This window comes from Muscardinus avellanarius (assembly GCF_963383645.1).
Source record: "Muscardinus avellanarius genome assembly, chromosome: 3".
NCBI classification, from domain to species: domain Eukaryota; kingdom Metazoa; phylum Chordata; class Mammalia; order Rodentia; family Gliridae; genus Muscardinus; species Muscardinus avellanarius.
Window position 1 is genome coordinate 14,159,077 of NC_137788.1, and position 20,189 is coordinate 14,179,265.

General features: G+C 54.9%; 1 protein-coding gene across 1 annotated transcript in view; it reads left to right on the plus strand.

Moving 5' to 3' along the window:
• IGSF21 (immunoglobin superfamily member 21) overlaps positions 1-7,343 on the plus strand; it is a gene marked incomplete at both ends in the record, with an annotated part of 247,242 nt that extends 239,899 nt beyond the window's left edge. The window contains 4 exons of the mRNA XM_080690986.1: positions 5,490-5,575; positions 5,956-6,148; positions 6,534-6,572; positions 7,270-7,343. Of these exons, the coding sequence (XP_080547112.1) occupies positions 5,490-5,575; positions 5,956-6,148; positions 6,534-6,572; positions 7,270-7,343 (392 nt within the window). The remainder of the gene's footprint in view (positions 1-5,489; positions 5,576-5,955; positions 6,149-6,533; positions 6,573-7,269) is intronic.
• Positions 7,344-20,189: the final 12,846 nt, after the last annotated feature.

Consider the following 20,189-nt stretch of genomic DNA (forward strand, 5'->3'; position numbering starts at 1 on the left):
GAGCCAACGATTCACAGCAGATTTATTTATGACAATAGCAACAACAGAAAAACATAACCGTGTGTAACTCAGATGTCCATAGTTTGAAAAATGGACGGAGAAATGTGTGGCGTGTTTATATAACAGAATATTCTTCATTATTTCAAACGGACGGACTTCACTCCGTACGTTCATGTGCGTGAAGTTAAACAGCATGACGCTGGGCGAAGAAGCCAGACCTCGGAGGGTGCCCACTGCATAAATCCAATTATGTGACGTTCTAGAACGAGAAAACAAATCTCCGCCGGTAGCAATCAAGTGTGTTTACGCGCTGAGTGTGGAAATTAACTGGAAGGAAACAGAAAGGACCCTCTGGCTGGACTGATGGGAATATTGTAGAATTTGATGGGGATGGCGGTTACACGCATTTGCATTCGTTAAAATTAATCGGATGGGGCTCGTAAGAAGAGTGTGTTCCCCTATAGGTAAATTTTATCTCAATTTTTAAATACGTGAAGGAAGGGGGGAAATCCAGTTCCCTGGGCCACTATCTCATCTAACCCAAATCCCGGCTCCTTCCTGCAGTCCCAGGCGCTTCTCTGACACCTGCTGCTCAGGCTCTGGGTCCTCCCGCCCCACCTGTGCGTTCCAGCCCCACCTCTGACACTTGGCGCTGACTTTCCTTTCTGCCTAGAATCACCTTGCCCCAGACACTAACTCCTGCAGGCAGGGCTCTCCTCTAATCTGCTTTGAACACTCTATCTGGCATGGCTTCTCCTGCCTGGCCCTTCTACCCCCTTACCTTGTTTACCTGGCAGAGCCCTCTTCTCCATCTTCACAAAAAGCCTGCGTTATCTTGTTGTCCGGACCCCCATCTGGAATTTAAGCTGCATGTCGGCAGGGTCTTGCCCAAGACGGTGCAGGGCTCAGAACCATCCCTGACATATTACTTAATAAACACTTGTTGAGTAGTCGGCTAACTGATACCTTTCTGGGATGTTGTGAGGAGAAAGTAAGGCAGTTCATAAAAGGTGGTAGCCTCGTGATAGACAGGATAAGTATTCCAGTAACCAGGTAGTGGCTCAAGCCTGTGATCCCAGTACTTGGGAGGTTAAGACAGGTGGAACACACGTTCCAGGACAGAGCCAGCAAGTTAGTGAGACCCTGTCGCAAAATAAAATACAAAGGGCAGCCGGGCGAGGTGGCGCACGCTTGTAATCCCCGCGCTTGGGAGGCTGAGACAGGAGGATCGCACGGGTTCGAAGCCAGCCTCAGCTACTTAGTGAGGCTCACGGCAACTTAGCGAGACCCTGTTTCCAAATAAAATATAAAATAGGTCTGGGAGTGTAGCCTGGAGATAGAAAGCCCCTGGGTTCCACCCCCAGTACCACCAAAAATAAAAAATAAAATAAATAAATAATATATAAAAAGGGCAGGAGGCATAGTGTGGAGTTGGAATGCCCCTAAGTTCAATCCCCAGTACCAAAAAAATAAAGTATTTGGTAGAATCTAAGCTATTGTTATTATCCATCCTCGTCCCCCACCATTACCTTGCAGAATGATGTGCACAACTTAGGTGGACAGTAAAGAATTACATGGAGAGCCGGGCGCGGGGCGCACGCTTGCGATCCCAGCACTCGGGAGGCTGAGACAGGAGGATCGTGGTTCACAGCCAGCCTCAGCTACTACTTAGTGAGGCCCTCTGCAACTCAGTGAGACCCTGTTTCAAAATAAAGAATAAAAGATAAGACTGGGGGTATAGCTTGGAGGTACAATGCCCCTGGATTCCATCCTTAATACCGCAAAAAAAAAGAATAAAATAATAGGACTGGGGGTGTATCTCAGAAGTAGAAAGCCCCTGGGTTCGATCCCCAGTGCCGTAAAAGGAAAAAAGAGAATTTCATAGATAGAGCAGATGTATGAATGAGTGGGTGAGCTGATTGGCATTTGTGTATAGGGTTAGGATGGGTGGATAGTGGGTGGGTCGGTGGGTGGGTGGATGGATGGATGGATGGATGGATGGATGGATGGATAACTACCTTCATGAATGCTCCAGATCCCCAGGGGAAGCCTAGGAGGATTTTCCTTGCAGTTTCATAGTGCTATCCTTGCAGCTCCCAGGATGCTTGGGGAGGAAAGGGGAGCTTTTACAAGGAGGACCGTTTGCACCCACTGAGCAGACAGGCATCCCTTTTTCACATTTTATGCTGTGGTCTGTCTCCTCCCACACTGGCATTTCAGAGCATCTCTTAAGCAGGTGGTGGACCATTTTTCCCACTCACAGGTGAAAGATAGGATCGCAGTCTGCAGCCAGAGAGCAGAGGGCTTGGCCTCGAGCGGGGTCTCTGGACTCCTGCTCTTCCTGTCTGTCCAGGGGTTGCGGGGCGTGGACAGGGAGAGCTGAGAACAGGTGCTCCCAGAGCTGTGTCCTAGAAGCAGACGAGAGGAACGGCCTGGACTGCCAGGAGCTACTGCTGGGCTCCTTAGTGGTGGGGGGTGTGGGGAGGGTGACGGCCGCTGGCCTCTCATGGCAACAGTGGGGGAGGGCATTGGGGGACCATCTGCCGTGAATTAGCTCATCTGTTAGCAGCTGCCAGGATGGAGCACAGAGCAGCAAAGACAGAGCCTCCGTGCCCATCAGCCCTGCGCCTTGGGGTCAGCTCCACACAGCAGCCCTGGAACCGGTGGCTGCGACAAGGGTGGAGGAAGCCACCCATCCTGGCCTCTCCCCTACCCCTGGGCTCTGAGCCTCCCCCTGGGTCCCTGCAAACACTCAAGGCCTGCATTGGCTACTTCCTTGCAGGGTGGCCTTGGGCAGCCACTGCCCGCCTGGAGGTCAGTTGTGTTTTTTGTTTTAGTTTGTGTTTTTTGCAGTACTGGGAATGGAACCCAGGGGCATTCTACCTCTGAGCTTCAACCCAGCCCTATTTTTTATTTTTATTTTACTTATTTATGTATTTATTTATTTATTCATTCATTTAGTGGTGGTACTGAGGATGGAACTCTTCTACCTCCAGGCTACACTCCCAGACCTATTTTATATTTTATTTGGGAACAGGGTCTCTTAAGCCAGCAAGATTGGCTTCGAACCTGTGTGATCCTCCTGTCTCCGCCTCCCAAGCTCGAGGATTACAAGCGTGCGCCACCACGCCCGGCCTTCATTCTTTATTTTGAAACGGGGTCTCACTGAGTTGCAAAGGACCTCACTAAGTAGCTGAGACTGGCCACGAAACGCAGTCCTCCTGTCTCAGCCTCCCAAATGCTGGGATTACAAGCATGCGTCATCACGCCCGGCTTTGGAGGTCAGTTTTAAGGTCTGCAAAATGGGTTTCATGGTAACCTGCCCTGTGCACACCAGCACGCTGGGCATGAATTAGAATGGAGTCTACCGCATAGTAGGCACCTGATAAATGCCAGCTCTCTCTCCCATCAGGGACTGAAGGAATGAGGTGGGGCCTTGGGAAGCAAGGCCCCTGAGACTCTAACCTGGGAAAGAGAAGCCCCCCACCACCACCACCACCAGCCCTGTGCTCTGGGCGCAGCCTTTCCCAGGCAGGGATGCCCTCAGCGCCCTCTGCTGGCTGCAGCAAGCATTCCCCAAGGCCACAATGCCCAGTCCAGGACTTTCCAACCCGACTTACACAGCTCCTGAGAGTGAATAAAGATTGTGGGGACGTTGTTGGCCTCTCTAAGCCTTGGACACTTGCAAAAGGCTGGAAGGAAGAATAAAATAACGCGCAGCGGTGTTGAAAGAAGAGCCCGGGACTTAGTATGCGCTAGGCAAATGTTAGCCACCAGGGGGCTGGGGCGCGGCTCCGGGCAGAGTACTTGTCTAGCCCGCCACCCTGGGTTCCATTGCAGCCCCAGACACACACACATACATGTGCACTAGAGCTGGGCGTGGTGGCGCACGCTTGTAACCCCAGCATTCGGGAGGCTGAGACAGGAGGATCGTGGTTCAGGGCCAGCCTCAGCTACTTAGTGAGGTCCTTTGCAACTCAGTGAGACCCTGTTTCAGAATAAAGAATAAAAAATAGGGCTGGGAGTGTAGTTCGGAGGTAGAGTGCCCCTTGTTCCATCCCCAGTACCACACACACACACACACACAAAAAGGTATACCAAATCTGCCATCTCCCAGTGACTGGTAGCTGAGGGTTATTATAATTGGTCTCATAGTGAACTGGGGGAAACTGGGTGGAGTGACTCACCCCCAGGCTGGCGGTCACTAGACTGGAGTTTCTGGGGCCTGGCAGGCCGATGTCGCTCCCACACAGCCGTCCTCTCTTCCAATGCCACCTGCCCCCCCGCCTCGCCGCAGGCCAGCTCTTCTCTCAGCCCCAGGTGGCACCGAGGCATCTTGCTTGTAGTTAATTAATAGCTCTTTGCAATGAATGAAGTCCGCAGTGCCTGGGACACCACCCCCATCTGCTGGCTGCCGTGACTTTCACTCTGTGTGTGCTGAAGGGGGCTTGGAGAACAGCCAGGGCATCCCCGGTGACTCCAGGCCAGCCCAGGGCTGGGGACAAAGCTTTGCTCAGCTGCCACCGCTGGAGGATGTTTGCAAAGAGTGAAACCCTAGGCAAAGCCTGGCACCTTCCTCCAGCCCTGGAAGCTGTACAGGGTCAGTCCCCCGGCCTGTCACGCCCCTGGCCTGCCTCAGCGCTGCCCCTGGCTGTGCCCTCCACCTGGGACATTTCTTGTGAGCTTCACTGGCCAACTTCTTAGCCACATCCTTGAGAGGGGCACTCTGACCGAAACTACCCGCTACCTGAGTCCCTGGACAGGCTGGGTCTCTGTCACTCTGGTTGAATTGTGCCTATGAGATTGTTTTCTGGGGAGTGTCCCCCATTCCCAAGTACCCAAGTGTAAGCTCCGGTCAGTGGACACGGCTCCCCACATAGAAACCCATCTGGGAAGAGCGACCTGGTGGAAGGAGCCCTGGGCGTGAGTCAGGAGACCAGGGCTTGGTCCTAATTCTCCCACACTGTGGGACCTTTGCAAGCCACATGTGACGCTCGGGTCTCAGTTACCAGACCTCGGGGTGATGATGGCAGAGCCTGCCTCGCAAGGGTTTATTTAGCGCATGTGGTTCAGATGCCTCGGGGAATATGGCTTCTGGACGAGTTGTCGCTGGGCAGTGTCCACCCCTGGCAAGTGTCTACCCCCTCCCTACCATCTGCCGGCTTCTCTGATTGTCACCCGCCCGCTGCTGGTCTTTCCCCCACACTGATGTGTGCAGCCCACAAGGGCAGGGGCTGCGTCCCGTCCACCATGGAACCCTCAGGGTCCGGGAGGGATTGGCTTGCTGCAGGGACTCAGGGGATGGGCGAATGAATGCAGGCAGGAATGAATGATTGCGCCTCCATGGGCGTCCTCAGGGAGAAGCAGTGATCCCAAGAATGCAGAATGCTCTAATGAAACTTCCTCTTCCCGGCATCCCGGCCCCCCTTTCCTTGCTAGTCAGCCCATCCCAGCCCCGCCTCGCTGACCTGAGCACCCTCTCCCTCCAGTTGCACCCAAAGGCCCCAAGATCATGATGACGCCCAGCAGAGCCCGAGTCGGGGACACGGTGCGGATTCTGGTCCACGGATTTCAGGTCAGCCTCTTTCTGAGCACACCGGACGGGGTGGCAGGTGGCAGCGGGGACACTCTCGGTGGGGCGGGGGGCTCCCCTATCTCTCCCCTTGCCCTCCAGCTGCCACCAGCAGACCTTGGTGTCTCAGTCTGCGTAATGGCAGAACTAGCTCCCACGAGGAAGAGCATAGAGGACCATGCGCGCCACACCCCACCTAGAACCCTGGCACACGCAGCTCACCAATCTGTGCACCTTCCCAGCCCTGAACTCTCTCCTCCTGGGGTTCCGGGCAGCCACTCCCGGCCCATCAGAGGTGAATGGTGGGCCGGCTCAGGCCAGGCCTGCCTCTGAACCCTTCCTGTTCCTCTGGTGACCCCGCTGCCCCTCACTCTGGCCCACAGAACGAAGTCTTCCCGGAGCCCATGTTCACGTGGACGCGGGTGGGGAGCCGTCTCCTGGACGGCAGCACGGAGTTCGACGGGAAGGAGCTGGTGCTGGAGCGGGTCCCCGCCGAGCTCAACGGCTCCATGTACCGCTGCACGGCCCAGAATCCGCTGGGCTCCACGGACACGCACACGAGGCTCATCGTGTTTGGTAGGCCCCCACAGAACCGCCCCGGGGGTGGGTCCTGCTGCAAGCTGGACTCGAAATTTGCCCCAAGAGGGGGACTCTTGGGAAGGCTGCGTGGCTCAGTGGCTAAAACCATACTGGTTTTGGAGTGAGATTCCTGGTTTCAGTCTCAGCTCTGCCACTAGCAGGGAGCATGCTTGGGCAACCCAGATCACCTCCCTGGCTTCCCCACCTGCAAAATGGGCTGATACCAAGGGCCACAGGGAGGTTGGGTGGTGGCACGGGGCTCGTGCACCACATACCACACAGGTGCTGGACCCGGGGGTGGGCTTCCCTGAATCCTGAGTCTCTATCTATCTATCATCTACCTATCATCTCTGCTTATTTTTTTTTTGTCTCTTTCAAACAGAAAACCCAAATATTCCAAGAGGAACAGAGGACTCCAATGGTAAGTCTCCACCCTCAGAACTTCTTGGCTCAGAAGCAACTAATTTTCAAGGTCCTGGGAAGCTCTGGTCCCCAAACTGCCCCTCTGCCTGTCCTCTCCTGGCCCCCATGCTCGGGAGGCCCTCACTTCTAGTAGAGCAGAGTCAGGGTCCAGGGTGGCCAGAGGCGGGCACTGGGGCGATAAAGGAGGGACTCGATATCCCTCCCGGAGGCGTCTGGGGCTGCAGGAACAAAGCGTGCTCTGTTGCCACCCTTGGTGTCGGGAGTTCTCAGCGGCCCTGGCCCCAAGGGGGATGTGTCTCGTGCTGCCCACAGAGTCATTCTGAAGCCTAGATTATTCCACAGGACAGCTCTCAGCTGGGGTCCTTCCTACTGCCCCCCTGCCCCTGCCCAGCACCACATCAAGGGACCAGATGCTGCTCACGGTCCCCCCATCCCGAGCCAACCTCATATCCACAATGGACACGCCCACTAGGAGACCCTGTTGGCCTCTAGAAGCCCGACCTTGGCCCAGCAAGTCAGGGTGGGGGACAGTCAGTCGGGCTGAACGGCAGAGCCGGGATTCAAGCCCAGTTCACCCGGATGCTGAAGCCTGGAGTCCTTGCTGGCACCATCCAGGCTCTGCTGCCGGCGGGCTGCACACCACCCGGGCCCGCCGGGCAGCGCACAGGTGCTGACGCTGCCGCCCGCTTCTGCAGGCTCCGCTTCTGGCCCTGCCGGCGTCCGGCTCACCCTGGTGCTCGCCCTAACAGTGGTCCTGGAGCTGACGTGAAGGCGCCACCCCGCTGCTGAAGCTCTGTCTGGCACTGACATCTCCGCGGTTGCTTTTCCTTTCTTTTCTATTCCCAGTCTCGTTCTTAGTCTCTTTCTGTCTGTGTCTTGGCTTCTTCAGTCGGTTTAATTAAAACAAACAGACCAATTTTCCCCACCTCGGCGTGTGGCTCTGTGTTCTTCCTTTGCTCTGGAGCAGCAGCGGGTACCTGCTGGTACCCAGAGCAGGCAGGCCCCCGCCTCCCCGATGGAGGGTGGGGTGGGCGTGCAGCTCACTTTCCCCTTCAGATCCTGACAGCCAGGAGTGGCAAGTGGGCAGAGACTCTCAGGGACCCAAGATCCTGCAGGGTAAAGTGTAACAGTCAGCTCTGGCCATGGTAATACCGCATAACAAGCAAGCCCAAGTCTCAGAGACATGCCACAGCAAGTGTTCACAATTACATTCAGGTTGGAATGGGTCAGACGCCTGGTCTGGGATTCGCTGGGCAATCCTGCTTGGGTGGTAATGGATTTACTGCCATTTTCCTACTCCCTAGCTAGCCTAGGGAGGTGGCATGTGGCTGGAGGAGGTGGATCCCTGGAGGTGTGGCCTTAGGGACTATGCTAGGGTCTTTGCTTGACCTCTTGCTTTGCGCCTCCATGATCTTAGAGCAGAACTCTGCTCTCTCCTTGAACTCCACAGACCTGGCCAGACATGAACTGAACCTCTGAAAACTCCAAAAACTATGAACAAATAAATATTCCTTCCTCTAAGTCATGTGTGGTCAGGCTTATTTGGTCACAGTAATGAGCCTGCTGTTTGAAACAGCCCATTGGCCAGGAGTGGTCACATGGCCCCGATGAGCTGCAAGGGAGGCTGGGAAGTCCAGTCTTCCTGAGTACCATGGAAGAAGTGGGCAATGAGCATTGTGCCTGCCACAGAGACACTGGAGTCCATCCAATGGCCACTTCCTCATAACTGCCCAGGCCAGAGTGGTCAGAGGAGGGAGGGCTGGGCCCCCCGCCCCCACCTCCGGAGTGCCCTGAGCTGCTCCACTCTTCACAGCCAGGAGTGCTGTGACCTCAGTGAGACCCTTGTACCTCTCCCGGGCTGTACAAATGTCTTGGTGAATCAGACCCCAGGCCCTGGACACATCCAGCTGGAAACTAAGCTCTGTCCCCTTGCTGCCGTCACAGATTCAGCTCTGGCCATGGCCAGGACCTGGGCACCCAGGGCAGTCAGTTTCCACATTGACTCCCCAGTCTTTGATTACTGAGTTTTCCCTGGGTTGGACTCAAGTTCAATTTCCCACCATGGTCCCCGCCCCCACTGGTTGTCTAATGTACATCTCTAACTTGATGTGGCCAAAACACGACCCTTGAGTTCCCTTTCCAGAACGTGCTTCTCCAGGCAAAGAATGGAGAAAAAATTTTTAGACAAAGGAGAACCCCACCAGCAAAGACTTGGAGCTGAGACTCGGCATGTATTTGGAGAAGAGTTCAGCGGTTGTATCGGCGCTTCCAAAGCACCTTCATTCACTCAACAAACATTCAGTAGCCACTCACCAGGGTCCGGTGGTGTGACGACCGCTACAGAGTGTTAGACACACTGTCACGTGACTCTTGTATCAGTCATTGGTCACCACAACAGTGCCATGTAACAAACATCTCCAAGTGAAGTGGTTTCGAACTACAGCCCTTGAATGCCTCCCAGGCCGTGAGGAGTCGCCACGGCATCTGGGTCAGGTCCGGCTGATCAAGGCGGGGCTCGTTCCAGTTCTTGGAGCCAGTGGGTAGCTGGGGGTTGCCAGGGGTGGCCTTGGCAGGGGCCTTAGCTCTGTTCCATGTGGTTTCTCAGGCTCCTGAAGACCAGCCCCTTGAGGACGGGGACGCAATGGAGCTGAGGTACACCTGCCTCCTGCAGCCCAGGGGAACATGAGCATGGCCACTCCCTCAGCCTGTCCTGGGCCAAGGCAAGTCTCAGGCCACCCCCGCCCAAGGGGAGAAACAGATTCCCCTGTTAGACGGCAGGGCCTAAAATGTCACATTGCACGGAGCATGCGTACAGGAAAGGAAGCAGAATTGGAGCCATTTTGCTGGAATCTACAAGAGCCCTACCTTCTGAACTCGAGGTGCTAAGATCCTGGCTTCCCGTACCTCCTGTTTCATACCCTCATTTAAGTTCAAATGCCAACTCGCAGCAAGTTCTCATTTAAATATCTAAGAAACTAGCAATTCATGCATCCGATAGATAGTTGCGCGCCCACCTTTTGCCCGTCGCTAGCAATACAGAAGTAGATGACTGCTCTCAGATCTCCGTCCCCGCACCCACCAGATCAAAAGGCAACAGCCACCTGGTCCCACCAGCCTCTCCACCCTACTTCCTTCTCCCCCAAAGCCCCGCTCTGTCTCGCAGGAGCCACCCGCCGCCTGCCGGTGATTCTCTAGGGGCCTCGGTCACACGATGCTTTTTGTCCATTTTTCTGGAAGAAAATTTAAAAAGCAGATTTGTTCCTTCTCCTTGCCTTAATAGCAGGAAGCCCATGTAGGCATGAAATTGGAATCGCCTTGCCCTATTAACAGCGTGGTTGTTGGTCTCTTGCTGACCCCCGAAGTGCATTAATACCTTGGCGGCAAGCGGGTGAGCCGCGTCAAGTAGCTGAGGGCTTGCTTGGAGAAGGCCAGCCCGAGGCTTGAGCCGCACAGGCCGCGGCAGCCATCTGCTCCGGGCTGTGAATTCAAGAACTTTCCACCCGAGGCTGAGGGGTGGGGCCCGGCCTGAGAGAAGAGAGGGGCCCGCTTGTTCATCCACTCATTCATTCATTCATTCATTCATTCATTTGACTCCTGCTGAGCATGACCCAGGCAGACCCTGAGCCAAGCACAGGGACGCGAGGCCCTTAAAAAGCACCCCCTACTCCAGAATGCCATGCAACGCCCTTGGCATTGAAGCCTGGAGAGGCTGCCACGGCAGCAGAGGAAGAGTGAGGGACCCTCCTGCAGGGGAGATCGGGAGGCTTCCGGGAAGTGGTGGCAAGTCAGCACCATCCTCCCTCTGGCCTGGGCTGTCCAGGTGTGACCAGCTGGCGTCCTCCCCGTGGCTCGGGTGGCAGGATGTTGGGGAGGAGCGTGAGGGTCCTCCCCTTCCGGAAGGGGGGTGGGCCGGTGCTCAGTCCTCTGGTTTTCCAGGTCTGTGGGTTCTGTGGCCTCGCCTCTGGGACGCCACCTGCTCCACACCCCACTCAGCCCGCAGACCAGGGCCTCCTCCGACTTGCTTCTACCCTGGCTGGGGCTCTGGCCAAACTCAGCACCTGGAGGACCGACACGCTGCAGGGGACCGTGACCCCAGCCTCCGGCTCCAACCCTGGCCTCCTCATGCTCAGGAGAGGCCCACCGCCAGCCGTGGCTCCTCCAACGCCAGGTGCCCCACAAGAAGTGAGAAGGTCTGTAGCTGCCTCCTGACCCAGAGAGGCTGCAGGTTTGTTAAAGGCACAGCTGTGCACAGAGCCTAGAATACAGACACAGGGGTCCGGGGACCAATAGACTCTGAGCTTGGACTTGGACCTTGGAGTGGAGGCGGGAGTGGGCTGGCCAATCAGAGAGATGGGAGAAGGCGGGAGTCTGAACGAGAGCCAGAGGCGACCGAGGACAGGGCAGGGCGGACAGGGGGAGAGGCGGGGGAGGACTGCGGTCACCTGCCGGGGCTGAGTGGGGCATGGGGGATGCGGGTCAGGCTGCTCAGGGAGCAGAGATGGGAGGCTGGGAGGGACTTGAAGATGGGATGGGAGGGGTGGAGGAGCCTGTTGCTTGGGGTGGGGAAAGAAGGGTCCTGTTCAGATGGGCTCTGGGGAAAGAGACAGATGTGCACTGAGGGAAGAGGAGAGGGAGTCCAAGGAGCCAGGAGTGACTAGAAAAGAAATGAGCCCTTGGTGTGCACACCGGGGACCCTGTCCTTGGGAGGCCGAGGCAGGAGGATCGCAGGTCCAAGACTTTCAGCCACTCAGTGAGATCTTGTTTCAAAATAAAAAGGGCTGGGGTGTAGCTTGAAGGTAGAATGTCCCTGGGCTCGATCCCCAGAACCAAACACACACATACAAAGAAAAAGATAAAAAAGAGAGGGAGGGAGGAAGGGAGAAAGGAAGGAAAGAAGAAAGGAAGGAAAGAAGGAAGGAAAGAAGGAAGGACGGACCAAGGAACAGGGACAGAAGGAAGAGCCAGGGACAGAGAGAGGCGAGGATGAGAGAGAAGACAGAGACAGAGACAGGTAGAGTTAAAGGCAGAGACAGGCAGGGGAGGAGGAGGAGCCTGAACTCAGAGACAAGGCAGAGGAGACCCAGAGACGGTGAGAGTCGGTGGGAGAGAAGGTGAGACGCCCACAGTCCAGCCTGGAGGCGCAGCCGCAGACGGGCTGGGAGGGAGTTTTCCAAAAAGCACTTGAACTGTTATTTCAGTGACTGTGCCCTCGGCCTCCCTGGGGACCCGCGACAGCCCTGAGTGACAGGGAAAGGAAATAGATGCCGTCACTCGCACTTTTTCAAATGGGCCCAATCAGGGCCTAAATGTCAGCGGGCACAGCCGCAGCTGCCAGGGCTGTGGCTGCTGCTGCCCCTGACCCCGGGGCTGAGCTTCCCACCTCCCCGCTTCCTCCCCCTCTCTCCTCCCCCCTGGCCCAGGCCGCCGCTGGCTCATGGGGCTGGAGCCTGGGGTCTCGAGCTCTACACCCCAATCTCCAGCACCTCACAGGCCGTGGAGAAAGGTCACTTAGAAAAGGCCTTCTCTAAACCGTCCTGCCCTCCAGCGCCCAGATACAACCTGCTCAGGGACCCTCCTTCCCTGGCCTCAAGGAAAGTGCCCTCTCGGGCTCTGGTTTTCTCCAGAGCAGGGTGCGGCTGCCTGGCACACAGACCCAGAGCCTCGCCATCTGCTGCACCACTCAGTGACTCAGGGTTTTTGTTGTTTGTTTGTTATGCTAGGGATTAAACCCAAAGGCATTCTGCCTCTGACCCTCTATGTTGCTGAGGCTGGCCTTGAACCCGTGATCCTTCTGTCTCAGCCTCCCAAGTACCGTGATTACAGGCGTGCACCACCATGCCTAGCTCCTCTAAATATTTTTATGATCTCAACTTGGTCAGTTCAAGAGGAGTACTGTGAAGTGGTTGAAGAGGTGAAATCGAAGGCCAAACCTTCCTGCATTTAAATCCTAACACGGCCGTGGCTAGCTGTGTGGCCTGAGGCCACGTATATACCCTCTCTGGGCCTACATGACCCATCTAAAAATAATGCGGGTAGCACTCACACCCACCTCTTGGAGCTATTATGGGAGCTAAGGAGACTGAATATTAAAACTTAGAAAATGTGTGGCACATAGCATGTGCTTAGCCAGGCGCGTCATCCCAGCACTTGGGAGGCTGAGACAGGAGGATCACAGGTTCAAGGCCACCCTCAGCTACTTAGTGAGGCCCTCTGCAACTTAGTGAGACCCTGTTTTAAAATAAAGACTAAGCTGGGCATGGTGGAGCACGCTTGTAATCCCCACGCTTGGGAGGCTGAGATGGGAGGATCGCACAGGTTCGAAGCCGGCCTCAGCTACTTAGTGAGGCTCTCAGCCAGCAACTTAGTGAGACCCTGTTTCCAAATAAAATATAAAATAGGTTTGGGAGTATAGCCCGGAGGTAGAAAGCCCCTGGGTTCTACCCCCCAAGTACCAACAACAACAACAACAACAAAAAGAATAAAAAATAAGCTGGGGTATAGCTCAGAGGTAGAATGCCCCTGGGTTCCATCCCCAGTACCAATAAAAAAGGAGAGAAGAGAAAAGAAAAGAAAATCCCCCCTGTCATTTTTACTCACTTGCCGTGAGTGCTAACAGGAATCTCTGTCCTTTAGTCCTCGATCACAGGGGTCACATGGGGCTGCCCCTTCCCTGAAGGCCATTCTGTGTCCCCGGATCATCCTGTGGAAAAGGGGGATGGAGGGCAGGGAAAAGAACCAGGGGGGAACTCACACCACTTACCCACTCTGACTGGTGGCCAGACTGCTCCAACCGGCCGCACAAGCAGCGGAGGAGACGGAATGATGTGGTCAATGAACAGGTAAAGTGAGAGGCTCCAGGATGAGGGCCCTGCCTGGCACAGCGGGTAGATGGGGCCCAAATCCCCTGGGCTCCACACCCTCCGCCCGCCTGCCTTCAACTGAAGAGGCTCGACCCTCCGCCCACCCCACCGCATCTGAGCCCTGACCCCTGCTCAAGCCTCAAGCTGCTGCTGGTGGGGAATGAGGGCGGGCGGAGGCCCCGTCTCCGATGGTCAGCGGCACCTTGGGGTTCAGAGTGGACAGACGGGGACAGGAGACGATTCTCTGTGGATGCCCAGGGCAGGCCTGCTCCCCGCCTCCCCAGCCCTACTGGGCTACATAAGGCCCAGCCCTTCACCCCAACATCAGGGAACAGGCCTCTGCCTTCTATCAGGGCAGAAGGACAAGCTGGGCGGGGTGATGCATGCCTGGAATTCCAGTTCTTGGGAGGCTGAGATAGGAGGGTCGCAGGTTCAAAGCCAGCCTCGGCAACTTAGTGAGAGCCTGTTTTGAAAAGAAAAAAATAAAAAGGGCTGGGGGTGTAGCACAGAGGTAGAACATCCCTGGGGTCAATCTTCAGCACCAAAAAAAGCCAAAAGACAGGCTGAGTCCCGGCCCACGTTACAGCTGGAAAAATGAGGCCCCAACAGCTGGCTAGGCCATACCCGGATTGCCACAGTTGCTGGCCAAGTGACCGCTGGAACCCAGGGGTGACCGACGACCACCCTTTTTCTGGGAGTTGTTCCCAATTGTCTGCCTGGTAAAGAAAATACTAACTAGGCCAGTGGGACCCTGGAGCCTGCCCCCGGGGAGAAATTCCAGGCTAGCTGGTCCTGCGGGAGGGGTGAACATCAAGGCAGCCTCCCCCAGGGAGGGAGGGTGGAGGGCTGAGACTGGCAACCACCAGGACTGTCCCGCACGGGCACCAGGCCCCGGCCTCCCCGACACTGCTCTGGCTTCAGACACCCCTAAGGGCCCTGCTCAGAGGCCAAGTTTTAAATAACTACCCCGTCTTGCTATGAGCCTGCGCCCACCTTAGTCCTTTTCTCTCAATTTCCCCGAAACTATACATGTGCGCCAGTGTGCGTGTGTAGGTGTGTGTGCGTGTGCGTGTGCGTGCGTGTGTGTGTGCGTGTGTGTGTTGAGGTTTTTCCTGGGGGACTATTAACTAAGAATAATTTATCCAAGAAATTTGTTATGTTAGAATTACCAATTAGATATGATTATAACTTACCATGGCTAACACCACTACTGTCGGAAATCTGAATCCCATTAAAATCTAATTAGCATATATTAAGTCGAAGGAGGTTTCACTGCAGTGCGGCAGCAGGCTTGAGTCTCGATGGGAGTGTGGGTTCTCCACCCACTTGGGCACGCCAGCCCCCGGGGCGGGGAGAGACGGGCAGCCTCCTGGAAGCTTGTCCCTTCCTGTGCGGGTACCGGACCACCCGTGTCTGCAGAGCGCAGAAGTGGACGCGGCATTCAGGGCTCTGTCCTTAGCTGAGTGGCCAGGATCCGTGGAAGGCCTCTTTGACACAGGGCCAGAGTGCTTTTGTGGGGTTCCCTGGGCAGAGAGGATGGGAGGCTTTTGCTGCCCCTGAGCCAGTGAGCTCCGTGGCTGAGTGCTGGAGTCACAGAAGTCTCCTTCCCTACAGGAGGGTGTCCTCTGCCTAGCGGCGTCCTGGGGCAGCCACAGTGAGCCCCGCTGAGCCCCTGCAAAGAGCTCTTTGACTTTGTCCTCATGAGAACTCCAAGAAGCCGGGCACAGAGGTACACACCCATAATGGCAGTCCTTGGGAGGCGGAGACAGGAGGATTACAAGTTCTAGGCCAACCTCAACAATTTAGCAAGACCCTCAGCGATGTAGTGAGACCCTTTTTCAAAAGATAAAGAAAAAAATAGAAAAAGTTTAGAGTAGGTTGGAGGTTGAATGCCCCTGGGACTGACTCACACACACACTCTCTCTCTCTCTCTCTCTCTCTCTCTCTCTCTCTCTCTCTCTCTCTCTCTTTCTCTCCTTCAGGAGTGGTGACACACACCTGTAATCCCAGTGCTTGGGAGGCTGAGACAGGAGGATCACAGGTTCAGGGACAGCCTCAGCAAGTAATGAAACTCTCATCACCCTAGCAAGACACTGTTTCAAAGTAAAAATTAAAAAAGAAGGCTGGGGTGTAGCTCAGAGGTAGAAAGCCCCTGGGTTCAATCTCCAGTATGACAATAAATAAATAAATAATAAAAATTTTAAGTTCTGCCTCCTAAGGACTTGTTGAAAAGACTGAGGTCTACTGTTGCCCAGGTCAGGCCTCACCAAAGCCTCCCACAGCCAGCAGGGGAGGCCATAAAGGGAGGCCAGGCCAGTCTGCGCTCATGGGTGTCAGCTCCAGGCCACTCTGGGACTCACGGGGTGGATGGAGGCCCTGAGTTGGTGCTCCAGAGAGACCCCCCAATCCCAATCAGTGGGTTTGAGTGTTTTGGGGAGAAAGCCCTTCTTGCTAAGTATAGTAGATTACAGTGATGCCCGGAACCCCCTCACTTCCTGCCCATGATCCTATAAGTTAGGGGTTATTAACCCCAGGATGGCACATGCTCCCTCCCCACCCCCTTGACACAGGGTGTGGCCACGTGACTTGCTTTGACCGATACAATGCCAGCAGGCCACAAAGCTGGCTTCCTTCCTCTTCCTTGCTAACACACCTGCTCTCACCAAGGGGACCTGTGCTGGGCAGCCATGCCCGACAAGGATGACAGGTAGGTGAAGCAGCCCAGGCTCTGTCCCTGTGCTTGGAGCCCAACCTAGCCCAGGTCAGCCGAGGCCCCATGGACCATGAGAAGGAATGGAATGTTTGTGTTGAATGCTGCTGAGTTTTAGGGCACTTTCTTACGCAGCAGTAGCTGACTGATACACTAGCAGACACTCAATGTAAAAGAGATGAGAAGCAGGCTGCTCTAATAAGGGATGGCTTTTGGTTAGGGATAAGGTCAGCAAAGCCTCATTCATTCACTCATTTCAGTGAAATCCCCACCCAGCTTCCTCTGAGCCTCTGTTCTGGTTGTCCTTGACACCCACTCCGTATCTGACAAAGCATGCCTAAGAAGCCCCACTGGGCTCCTGTCACCTCCTGCACGAAGCATTGGGTCCCCCCACCCAGTGTGGCGGCTCCCTCTCCCTCCCTTGGCCAGGGGAGGGGCAGCGAATGCCCGGGAGGCCTCCAAGGAGCTAGCCTGTCCCATTCTGCACCACCATGCTCCCCTGGCTGCCCCTGGAAGGTCACATCTGTGTCCCCGGGACCCTCTGAGGCTCCGATCCTGCAGGAGGGGGGATGTTCAGGCAGGTGGGGGCCTTGAGCCACCCGCGTGTGCTCTCCCGGGTGCTGGGCTGTGGCTCAGGGGAGCTGTGGGGCCTGAGGCCAGACCTGGGCAGGATCCGGTGTCTGGAGAAGACAGAGGATGGGACAGGGACAGGGCAGGCAAGGACATACGCAACCCCTCGGGGCCTCTCTGAGTGTAACCGGGCAGCTCCCTTTCACCTACCTTTCTTGAGGGTGGGGGGATCCCAGGGGAACATTCCAGCGGTCCCTCCTCCTCCAGCTTCTGTGCTAAACTGAAACTTAGGCTAAAACTTAACCACGTAAATCTCAGCAGGTTGAGCGTGACCTGCCTGAGGGTGGACAGGGACAGGAGGGCCCTAGGTCCGGTCATACGCGTCACATGCGGGCACAGCCTGGACACCTGGCATCATCAAATACAGTAGGTGTCTGTGACCATTTGCTGGAGCTGTAACAACGAACTCCAGGGGGGCCCAGCCGGGTTTTACATTCTCAGGGTGCTGGAGGCTGGAGTCTGAGAACAGGGCTCAGCGGGGCCACTTCCTTCTGAGGCCTCTCTGGGCCTGTCGGCACCGCTCCTCCCTGTCCTCCCGCGGCCGTCCCTCTGTGTGTGTCAGCGTCCCCATCTCCTCTTCTAAGGACACCAAGCCACGCTGGATTAGGGTCTTCCCTCCCTAATGACCTCATTTTTTTTTTTTTTAATTTGGAAACAGGGTCTCTTAAGCCAGCAAGGCTGGCTTTGAACCTGCGCGATCCTCCTGTCTCCGCCTCCCAAGCGCGGGGATTACAAGCGTGCGCCACCACGCCCGGCTAATAACCTCATTTTTAAAGACCATCCTCCAGGTCCTGGGGTTTAGAATCGAAACATAGGGATTTGCGTGCAGGGGTGCAGCCCGAGCTCTCTTACCTACTCATAGGGCTCTGGTTACCCTTAAATATAAATAACTCACATTTTATTTTTTTATTGACTTACTTACTACTTATCTTTGGTACCAAGGATTGAACCTAGAGACAGTCTACCTCCAAACTACCCCTTTCAATCCAATTTTATTTTTTATATTTATTTATTTATTTATTTTGTGTGTGTGTGTGTGTGTGTTATTGGGGGTAGAACCCAGAGGCTTTCTTCCTCCAGGCTATATTCGTAGACCTATTTTATATTTTATTTGGAAACAGGGTCTCACTAAGTTGCTGAGAGCCTCACTAAGTAGCTGAGGCTGGCTTCGAACCTGTGCGATCCTGCTGTCTCAGCCTCCCAAGCGTGGGGATTACAAGCGTGCGCCACCACGCCCGGCTCCGATTTTATTTCTTTATTTGCAAACAGGGCCTCATTAGGTTTCTGAGAGCCCCCTTACGTCGCCAAGGCTGGCTCTGAACCTGGGATCCTCCTGTCTCAGCCTCCCGAGAACTGGGATCACAAGCGTGCGCCACCATGCCAGGTAGACTCCCACTTTGAAATCCCAGACCTGGAACTCCTCTGGGCACCCCTCCCCCACGCCCGAGGCTCGCAATCCCAGGGTGCCACCTTCTCCTTGAAGATGCCCTTCTTTTCCTGTGTCCCCTGCTGTGGCCAAGGAGAGGGTAGACCCAGGACCAGGTGTGTGTGACTCCACGCAGACAGAGCTGAGCCACTGTGGTAAGGTCACCAGGCTCCCCTGGGTAGGGACACCGGGGACACTTTGGGGGTGCTGGTGATATTCGCTTTGTCAATCTGGATGCTGTTTTCAGAGCTATGCTCCGTTTGGAAAAACCCATTGATCTGTGCAAATAAGACAGAGCCACTTGTGAGTTCAGTTGGTAATATTGCACCAATAGCTATTTCCAGGTTGTAACCAGGTTCTTTTCTTCCTCCTCCTCCTCCTCCTCCTCCTCCTCCTCCTCCTCCTCCTCCTCCTCCTCCTTTATACTACAGGTTGAACCTAGAGGCAGTCTACCTCTAAGCTACATCCTCATCCCTATTTATTTATTTATTTTATTTATTATTATTTTTTGCAGTACTGGGGATGGAACCCAGAGGCATTCTACCTCCAAGCTACACCCCAGACCTATTTTTTATTCTTTATTTTGAAACAGTATCTCACTGAGTTGCAGAGGACCTCACTAAATGTCCACAAACCAGATACTCCTGTCTCAGCCTCCCAAATGCTGGGATTATAAGCAGGCACCACCACGCCTGACTCCTATTTTATTTTTTATTTTGAAACAGGGTCTAACTGAGTTGCTCAGGGACCCTGCTAAGTTGCTGAGGCTGGCCTCAAACCTGCGATCCTCCTGTTGGAGCCTCCACACCTGGTTTAAAGAGGTCCCGCGGTTGCGTCCAAGGTCAGTGGGTCCCTGGAAACTCTACACCATGTTTGTAACTTGTGAGTCTTAAATTATTTTAAAATAAGTTTCACATGTTATTAAAAAGCAATAAAAGCGAGACTTTTTTGGTCTAAGATTTTTCATCACATTTCCAGCCCTGGAACAGTTGAAATAAATTTTAAATTAAAAAAAAAAGATTTATGCATTTTTCTATGTGTATTTTAGGCTTCAAATAAAAGTTTTAAAAAAACAACACACTCCGCTGGTCTCCAAGCTTAGAGATGCGGTACTCAGAGCACGCACTCTACGCCAGATATTTCTTGGCATTTATCCCAAGTTATCTCACTCAATACTCTGAAAGAAAGGGCAGGACTGGGAGCCTTTGTTTCCATTTGCAGAAGAGGAAATTGACATTCAGAGAGATCAAGGGGCTGGCGTACGTCACACAGCATCCTCCGGCCTCAGCTGAGATTCAAACCCAACGATCAATGCCTCATAGTCTTTCCCTGCCAATGTGCAAATTAGGGTCGTTCAGGACACCCCTGCCCCACTCGCCTTCCCCTGCCAGGGACCGCCCTGCTCAGCCTCGGGATGAGGCCGAGGTCCTCAGCCACCCCACTGGCACCAGCAAAGCCGCTGACGTGAGTTTTCCGCTGCAGGCCGACCCACTTCCCTCGCTCCCTGGCTGGGACTGACCATCAGGACATTATTAGCACCATTAATTGCAGTGCTGAGCGCAGCCCTCCTTCCCGCGTCTCTACGGGCCCCGGGGCGCGTTCTACACGGGACCTGCTTCTCCCCAACCCCCAGCACATATGTACGTTCTCAGCACCAAAGTCCCCGGGACACTTGGAGCTTGGACAAAATGAACTCGTTTATGCAACCCTCCCGCTGAGAGGCCTCCTGCTCCTCACCACGAGCCCTAAAATTAACCCGGTTCATCGTGTCCTCTGGATTTTGGCTCAGGCAGCACTTTTAGAAACTTGCGGCATCTGAAAATGAAAGATGTGCTGGAGCCGGGTGTGGCGGCGCCCGCTTGTACTACCAGTACTTGGGAGGCTGAGGCTGGAGGATCGCAGGTTCGGGGCCAGCCTCAGCTACTTAGTGAGGACCTCCGCAACTCAGTGAGACCCTGTTTCAAAATAAAGAATAAAATAGAGGGCTGG